The sequence below is a fragment of the Cucurbita pepo genome, chromosome LG02, assembly GCF_002806865.2.
Source record: "Cucurbita pepo subsp. pepo cultivar mu-cu-16 chromosome LG02, ASM280686v2, whole genome shotgun sequence".
NCBI lineage: Eukaryota > Viridiplantae > Streptophyta > Magnoliopsida > Cucurbitales > Cucurbitaceae > Cucurbita > Cucurbita pepo.
Window position 1 is genome coordinate 9839618 of NC_036639.1, and position 9481 is coordinate 9849098.

At 34.8% G+C, this 9481-nt stretch overlaps 2 protein-coding genes across 2 annotated transcripts; both read right to left on the minus strand.

The window, feature by feature from the left end:
• Nucleotides 1-771: 771 nt before the first annotated feature.
• Nucleotides 772-5759, minus strand: LOC111788438 (zingipain-2-like). Its single transcript, XM_023668773.1, has 4 exons — nt 5568-5759; nt 5291-5422; nt 4966-5155; nt 772-974 (listed from the first exon to the last, which is right to left on the minus strand). The coding sequence occupies exons 1-4, from the start codon at nt 5757-5759 to the stop codon at nt 772-774; spliced, it is 717 nt and encodes a 238-aa protein (XP_023524541.1).
• Nucleotides 5760-7803: 2044 nt separating this feature from the next.
• Nucleotides 7804-8628, minus strand: LOC111789436. Its single transcript, XM_023670210.1, has 4 exons — nt 8571-8628; nt 8299-8453; nt 8085-8216; nt 7804-8006 (listed from the first exon to the last, which is right to left on the minus strand). Exons 2-4 carry the CDS (start codon nt 8419-8421, stop codon nt 7815-7817), a joined length of 447 nt encoding a protein of 148 aa, XP_023525978.1. The 5' UTR covers nt 8422-8453; nt 8571-8628; the 3' UTR covers nt 7804-7814.
• Nucleotides 8629-9481: the final 853 nt, after the last annotated feature.

Genomic DNA, 9481 nt, shown 5'->3' on the forward strand with positions numbered 1-9481 from the left:
ATTACGAAAATGCCACTCTGATCAGAATCAGAGCGTCTAACGTGGCAATCTAAGCAAAATCTCTCGAAACTCAAATATCAGCCGTTGGATCTTCCCCAAAGTTGGATATGATCTAGAAGATGGACAGATCATAACATCCAACGGCTAGAATTCAAACCAAAGTCGGTGAGTCTCTGATCGGAGTAGATATTTCCGACGAATTTTCCAAAAAATCCAACCAACAATTCACGACGATTCTGGAGCTCCCAATGTCAGTTTAAGTTTCCCCTATAAATTCTGAGGTTGGGCCAGTCGTTGGCAATAAGTGTTTAGATTTTGAGTCTCCTACTCGGGTTTCTTCCAAATTCGAGAGCAATTCTCCACCATTTCCTTTCAAACTTGTTCCTATAGCTTCTAAACAAGATTACCCACAAGTTCTATGGAGGAATGGAGTGCTGAAACATCGTAGAACAAGATACCCAAGAGATCGAAAATTGGGGGTGTCGGGTAACTTGCAGACCGAGAGTGGTTCCTCAAAATTAAGATCCCACACTCAAAGTCGTTCCTCCAAACCAATTACTTTATCTTGAGGAAAGAATAAGGAAGAGGTTTCTTGAAGAAATCGAGCCTCGAAAACCCCTAGAATCGGCTACCCAATAAGAAATTCTCTGTTTTTACTCCGGCGAGAAATCATATTTTGGAAGCAAATATCTTAGGCTAAAATCCATGAAAAGGTACGAAGTCAATTCCTAGCTCTTCCTTGTAACACAATATTTAAGTTTCATGAAGAAATTAGGAGGAGAAACAGCGTGATCGGAGCTGGGGAGGGCGAGTTTCAGACAGCGGCGCTATAGCCGGCCGCGTCTTCTTCCCGACTGGAGGAAGAAGACGATGACGTGGCCGGTTCAGTTGAACCGGCCATGTCAACCCAAAACTCGACCTTTCCTCGGTTTTTCTCAATTCTAACCCCCTTTCAGACCGATTCTCATGAAAACCTTTATAGTTCCAGAAAGTAGACACAATAAGGCGTCTGTGAAAGGAAAGTTGAAGTAATTCGGGTACCGGAAGCTCAAGAAAAGAGGTCCCGAACGTCGACAACGAGGTAAGCAGTCACCTTGGATTTTTTTGTTAAGAAATACTTGTAGGAATCGCTTGGATTTCCATATGAACCCTAAAAAAAGTATGAAATTAGGATAAATGAAAGAAAAACCCTAGGAACCTTAAGTTAAGATCTTGAACCGAACAAATTGCTCGTGATTTAGGTAACGTTAAAATAACCCACTAGATGAACTTCGCTGCCTATGAAATTTTAATGCTGAGCATATTATAGCATCTTGAGGTTATATAAGAATTTTGGTGGTTTTTGGTTAAGGATAAGTAGATAAACCACGAAACGGTGCAAAATGACCATAATGCCCCTAAGGAAGACTACCTACGGTTCATGACCTAGATGACCTCTAAATGTTATGAAACTATATAGTAGATCTTATTTTATGATGTTTGATGATATGGAGAAGTTTGAAAGTCATTGGAATATGTTAAGTAACAAAACCAAGAATTAGGGATGAAATGACTAAAATGCCCTTAGGACTACTTATGAGATTTCAAGGTCTATACGTGCTTAAAATGATTTGCTACTTCTTATAAGGTCGATTATGAAGGACATGAAGATAAGTTTGAGGTTTCAAGTTGATTGGAGTAAGTTTGGAACCTAAACCAAGTTAGGATCCAAGAAACACCTAAAGGAAACACCACAAGACCTTAGACTCTTCTAGAACCCTTTAAAGAACTTCCTAGAAATCTATGACCTTCTAGAAAAACTAAGATGGGTTCATATGGTTACAAATACGAGTTACAACTTATGCCTCAAGAAATTAAGGACCTTAGAAACTTACAAAATTAAGAACCAAGAACAACAACACACCAGCTTTACAACTACCCAAGTAAGAAGAATGCTAGGTACCACTCAAGGACGAGGGACCAAGGTCCCCAAACTCAGAAACAGAAACTCAAGAATACTAGGTAATACTCTAGTCATGTCTAAAGTGACCCATGACCTCCCACAAAGCAGTGCCCAAGAATTCCTCTTCTAGGTGGGATGCCCTGCATCATGTTTCCTTTGCAGGATGTCATGCCTCAAGATTTCCTCACCTACAAGGGATGCCCTGTAGACTTGCAGGATGCCATGTTTAAGTATGCACCGAGCAAGTGACCTTTACGGGCTATTAAGGGGAGTCTAAAGTCATGGAGGAACAAGAAGAGAGTACGTTACCTTAGCCACGAATCAAGAACCTCCTAAGACCTCCCACGGTACAGCATGCTCATGACTTAGACTATGCTGCTTGGAACGCATGAAGCCTTGAGCGTAGGTTAAGCAGACTGTATTATAGGGCAAGCCCTTGATGCAGTATTAAGACTACATCGCTTGGAACGTAAGAGGCCTTGGATGTAGGTTTTCAGACTATGCCGCTTGGAACGCATGAAGCCTTGGGCATAGGTTAAGGAGACTATATTATAGGGCAAGCCCTTGATGCAATATTAAGACTATATCGCTTGGAACGTAAGAAGCCTTGGATGTAGGTTTTCAGACTATGCCGCTTGGAACGCATGAAGCCTTGAGCATAGGTTAAGCAGACCGTATCTGTAACGCCCCTAATTTTCTTTAACCTAATTAGTGACGTCACCCATGCATACATATCTCATTAGGCGGAAGCTCATCATAAATAACCTTGAAAGAGTCTTTCATAAATATTCATGAATCCAAAACAAAACCTAAACTCCAAAAATAAACCTTCAATACTGAATTGAAAATAAATCCAAATAAAACAATACTCAATGCTATAACTTAAAACAGTCCAATAAACGTAAACTCCTAGAAATATCCCATCTCTAACTCCCATGGTGGCCTCAGCTCCGCCGTCAACCGTACATTGGCGCCTTGCCTTTACTTGAAAAATGTAGGTAGCACGTGGCTTGAGTATTTTATGAAATACTTAGTACGTCACCCCACTGTTGGGGTTAGGAATGCAAACACATGCAACATATGAGCGGGACCTAACTTTTCATAAACTTTTCATAGCCTTGGGCGCTTTTCTATTCCGGGTAGGGTTGGATGTGTGGTACTCCTTCACACATGGCCCATGTACGTGNCTAAAAATATCCCGTCTCCAACTTCCATGGTGGCCTCAGCTCCGCCGTCAACCGTACATTGGCGCCTTGCCTTTACCTGAAAAATGTAGGTAGCACGTGGCTTGAGTATTTTATGAAATACTCAGTAAGTCACCCCACTGTTGGGGTTAGGAATGCAAACACATGCAACATATGAGCGGGACCTAACTTTTCATAAACTTTTCATAGCCTTGGGCGCTTTTCTATTCCGGGTAGGGTTGGATGTGTGGTACTCCTTCACACATGGCCAATGTACGTGTACATGGACCCACAAGGCGGGCTCATATACGTACCCCCTGGGCCTAGCTTGGTCGGGCATAACGTATTACACGTCGTCGGACACCACAGAACAGAAAAGGGCCCGCATGATATCATGGCGAACATAAATATCGTAATTCATTCTTTTGTATCATAAAGGGGAAGAATCCCGATGCACGTGACATACATATATGCATGAGGTCCCTTAACATATCTAACATGGCATTACATAAGCAGTGCTAACATCTCATTTACGTTTCTTACATCACATGGCATCTCACATGACTTACATTACATGACATATTACATAACATGAAAGTCCATCCCAGTTGCATAACATCTCATGACATGACTCGATAATTCTACTTGTATCTATGGCATCGATCAACATATTCATGACATATAATACTAACATCTCATTCATACTTCACATAACATAACGGTCAACAGTCAACATAATTCATACATCACATAACATACACAATCTACACTCAACACCATCTATACATCACATAATCATATCACATAAATATGGTGCATGCAGGGGCCACAGGGCATGCACCATCATACAACACGTAGTAAGCTAACTCCAACAGTAAGGTCACTTACCTCGATGGTCTTGGTTGAAGTCACTCACAACGAGCTAAGCCCAGCGGTTAAATATGTCCTATGATAACCACATAAAAACTTAGAACCTTTTATAACATACCCTAGCTAAACCTCATGCTATTATCAAAATAAACCCCCGACCTAAGTTGTCTTTAACGTTTAGGGACCATACTGACCTCAGATGCTGAAACTGAGGGCAGAAACGGCTTTAGAGGGGCCAAAAACCTTGAAATCGATATATTATAGTGACCTTGTCGCTAAGCCTAGTTGCCGAGCCGGCTAAGTAAGCCGCCAAGTCGAGCTGAGCCAAGTTAGTATTTCGAGATGGCTCAACCGTGAAATGCAAAAACATCAAAGACAATTGCAATTTTTCTTCTCATTTCAGATTTTCTTTTGACTTTTATCTCTTTTTTCTGCTTTATTATTTTTAAATATGTTACGATCGATGGTATCTTGTGAGATGAACTGCTTATTAAAAATATGTGTGACAAGTTGAACAAACTTTAGAAAAGTATTTTGGGTGATTTTAGTGATTGGAATAAAGGGAAAAGAAGAGACATGTCCTTGCATAAAAACCAAATTATGGGGACTCTTCCCGTCCTCTGTCAACATTTTTTTAAGAATAATATACCATCAGAATCCAACCTACTGCGGTATATTTGTATATCCAACCTACACGTATATTTGTATATATATATATATATATATATATGTCAAATGTGCGTTGAAAACACACATCTAGTACTGAAGTAATGGTCGGTTACAAAAGTAAACACATCTAGTACAGAAGTAATGGTCGGTTACAAAAGTAATTGTCCTTATTCCTACGCGGACAGGACTCCACATCAATCTATAATTGTGTGTACAAAAATATTTTGACCTCCGCTATTCTATTGATTTTGACCTTCAATAATGGGGTAAGATAATCTTTCTATTAAACGCCTCGCGCACCTTGTATTGTATTGACGATGTTTTGACTAATTTTTCCATAACCATGGTCTTTCCACCGTTCTCCCCATGAATTTTTTATTATCCAATATTTTTGCTCGTTGTGCTCCCCAAATCCAACAACCAACACGGCATGTGAAGGAGTATTAATATCTAACAATGTGTTGACATCTTCAGGACCGTAATATATTTCCTACCACATTCAAACAACATACAAAAAAAAGTTAGAAAACATAATTGAATAAATTATTTTAGCAATCATCTTTTTATAAAAAAAAAATATATATATATTCGTAATTTAAAATTTTTATCGGCATACTATACTTACATCTTCAAGACTTTTGAATTCCAACGTAGCTCGTATAACTCCCGTTATCGGATGGTGTAGAAGTACTGAATCCACGTCATCCCTGTCGTGGTATATCCTCTTAAATGAATTAATTTTGATTCTGGGAACCACCTACCATTATAAATTAAATGTTATTTTTCAAAATAAAATAAAAAATATAATTAAAAAAAAACACACACAAACTACAATATTTTACGTCTGTTATTTCTCTCGGTTCTCCTCTCCTGCCCATATATGGATAATGTGCTTCGCATACTATTCCGCCATTGTTTATAATCCAACTGAATGCTTTGTTGGTGCTGTAAGTGTAACATCCTTGAGCATCTTGCACCCTTGGGTGGAGCTGAATGCAATCAACTAGTTGTTGGGACGAACCCTGAAACAAATCTTCATCTTCCTTTCTAAGTTTGATGTTGTATAAAGATTCAATTGCTGCTGTAGCAGCCATTGCCCAACAACAACCTAAATAAAAAAGAAATTAGGATTATAATATACTTAAAAAATATGAACTTTTCATACTTACAACGGATTATAATATACTTAAAAAAATATTAACTTTTCATACTTACAACAATTTCGTTGATTTCGAATGGGAGTAAGTACTCCATGATCTCTCCGATCAAAATTTTCCACCTAAATCACACATAAAAATAATTATATATAATATATATATACCTGTATAATAAAAAATAAAAAAATACAAATAAATGAAACGTAAATAAATAAATAAAAATAAATATTTTCCTACATATATAAAAAAAATCAAACATATCCTCACACTGACTTGCATGTTTTTTAGGAGGGACGAACAGCAGCAGCCGGATGAACGAAGAGACTGCCGCGGCGAACGAAAACGGAGTGCCGCCGCTGAACGAACGAAAACGGAGTCCTGCCGCCGAACGAACGAACGAAAACGGAGTCCCGCGCCGGACGAACGAAAACGGAGTCCCGCCGCCGGACGAACGAAAACGGAGTCCTGCGGAGATAGACTTAGACGGAAAATGGAGTGGGTGCCTGACAGAACCACAATGTAGCACCGATGAACTACGGAGAGACAGAATGGAGAGAGCGCAGACACAATGGAGAGAGTGCAGAGACAACGGATAGAGCGGTGTCTGCCTATTTAAATTTCAAATGTTAGTTTAATTTTCATTTAAAAAAAAAGAAAATTCTTTATAATGGTTTTTTTTTTTTCATATTATTTTTTTTCTTTGATTAATTTCATGCATGTCATTCTCTGGAAGACTATAGGTATTTTTCAAACGTGGTACTAACCGTTTTGTTCATATACTAAGTGAGTAAGTTTAGGTTTTGTTCATATATTAATGGTAAATATTTAAAACTTTTAGTTTTAAAAAAAAATTAATAAATTTTTTGGAATTTATAAAATATTTTTTAAGTTAATTATTTCTAAGCTATTCTATTTTCAATATATTTTATATTAGATGATATTTTAATTAGTTTGTGAATGAAAGAAGAGAAAAAGGAATGTTTTTATGGTTGGTATTAAAATAAACGAATTCATCCAGATTAGTTGGCTCGTTACTGCTATATATTTATCAAATGTATAGAGCTCCTGAAGAAAGACCACCCTTGGTCGTGGTCAAATAAATGTCAAATGTCAAATAAATAAAAGTTTGGTTAGTTTGTAAGAAGAAAAACAGTGATTAGCGCCCTAGGTTTTGTTTGTCCACAGTTAATCAATAATTAATTATCATTCTTTTAAATATTATTCTCTATTAAAATATTGTTTATCATTCGTACATACGCTTTAATTAGGACGAGTTTGTTGAGGTCAATTAAGAAAATTTCTTCCATCAATTCAAATTTCAAGTGGTTGGATTGAAATTATTTCACAATTCAAAAAATTATAAAATTATTTCACCATTCAAAACAAATCACTATTTTCGTGGCTACAGACATAGATGAAGGCGAAGCTAGGACGAGGAGGTGGCTAGAGACATAGTGTTATAATAGAACTATTTAGAAATAAATCAAAAGTTTCTAAATTATATAAATAATAAAATATCCCAAAAAAAAACATTAATAAAAATTTACTATATTGCAAAATAATATTTAGTTAGTTTCTCTAAGAATTTAATAAAAATATTGAGAGTGATCATCTGTTATGAACTTTATTATAAATTTCAAACCTAATATTTTTATAGATTCAAAATCTAATATTTTTATAGATTTCAAACTTAATATTTTTTCTAAGTTTAGTTGGTATAAACTTATGATCTTTAATACACAGAGTCCAAACCTAAATTCTAAACACAAAAGTAATGAACAAACTAATTACAATAAGAGCTCTAATAAAAATCATAACCATGATTCCATAAAAAAACACAAATAAACCAGAAGCAAAACCATAATTCCATATAGAATTATATAAACAACACAAATAAACACTAAAAAGCAAAACCATAATTCCAATTAGAATTAGACAAACAACAAAAAAAGTGTTATATGAGAACATGTATGTAGTAAAATAGAAAGATGTTCAACTAGAGCGCTTTGGTCTACATAAGTATACCTCCATACTATCATCAATCGCATGTAACACCTTAGCTTCGAAAGTTGTTGTTAGAAACTCTATTCCAATTTGCTTGACATCAAAAGTGATGTAATATAAGAGACCCCAGGAAGCTTGGTGTGTAGCCTTCACAATTTTCACAAACTCATAGTTGGTTCCCTGAATAGAAGAAAGTTTAATAAGAGGTTAGGAAGGTTATTGATGGAAGAAAATACAAATGCCAAGTTACATACATACATTTTCAATATTGTACTCACTAATAGCCTTCTGCGCACATTCTCGAAGATGTGGTTTAGATAGTAATTTCTCTGATACAGGTACAATGAGACCAACTTCAGAACTATCCCGTAAAGTGGGTACATCAAAACCCTGTGGCATATGATAATATTACAAAATAATATTGTGAGAATAAAAGTAGGAAACTAGAAAGGAGAATTGAAAAGAATAGTACGTCGGACGCAAGTGCAGCTTCATTGTATCGACTCAGTTCTTCCGGAGTCAATTCGTCGTCATCTGAGTCATAATCTAAGTCATAGGGATTATTTGGTTGGTTTGCTTGGACAGTAGGTGTCATTTGAAGATTAACTATTGAATCGAGTTCAAAATCTAATACAAAAAAAAAAAACAATGAAATAATGAATTGTAATGAAACAACTAACTAATCAAAATCAATCTAAGAATCAAAGAAAATCGGAGAAGAGAAGAGAAATAGGAGAAGATTACCTGCTGAATTAGCAGCACAAGTAGGGATCGGCCAACACGATGGGATCGGCCAACACGATTGGAGCTGCAATGAAACACAAACTAAACCCTAATCCTAATATTTATTTATAAACCTTTCCTTTCCATATTTACACCTTTCCTTTTCCATATTTACCATTATTTACTTTTATTCATTTTATTATATTTTATTTCTTTATTCGTTCTTCATTTAATTTAGTTACCATTATTGGTCAATAATTTCATCTAAATTATTATTTTTTTTCTTCATTTGTCTTTCATTTAATTTAGTTAGGATTATTATTGATCAATAATTTCCCTTATCTAAATTAACTCGTAATCTATATCAATAATTTCCTTATATGCTTATCTAAATTAATTAGTAATTTATTATATTTTAATTAATTAGTAATTTATTATATTTTATTAAAATATTCAATTATTTAGAAAAAGAAATTAGATACGATAAAACGTAAATTACATACCTTAATACCATTCATGAAATAATTTCCTTATATGCTTATCTAAATTAATTAGTAATTTATTATATTTCATTAAAATATTCAATTATTTAGAGAAAGAAATTAAATAAATTACCTACCTTAATACCATTAATTTATTTATCGAGTGTTTTTACCTTTTTGGATGGAAAGAATTCACAATTTTCAAATTTAATATTGTTTAATTTATTTGAGATATATTCTTATATTAATCAATGAAAATAACATGTCTTGTCATTTTCCCAAGTTTCTTTTTTTTTTCTTCTCTAGGTTCTCTTAACTCTCACCTTCTTCTTCTTCTTCTTCTTCTTCTTCTTCTTTTTTTTTTTTTTTTTTTTTTTTTTTTTTTTTTTTTTTTTTTTTTTTTTTTTTTTTTTTTTTTTTTTTTTTTTTTTTTTTTTTTTTTTTTTTTTT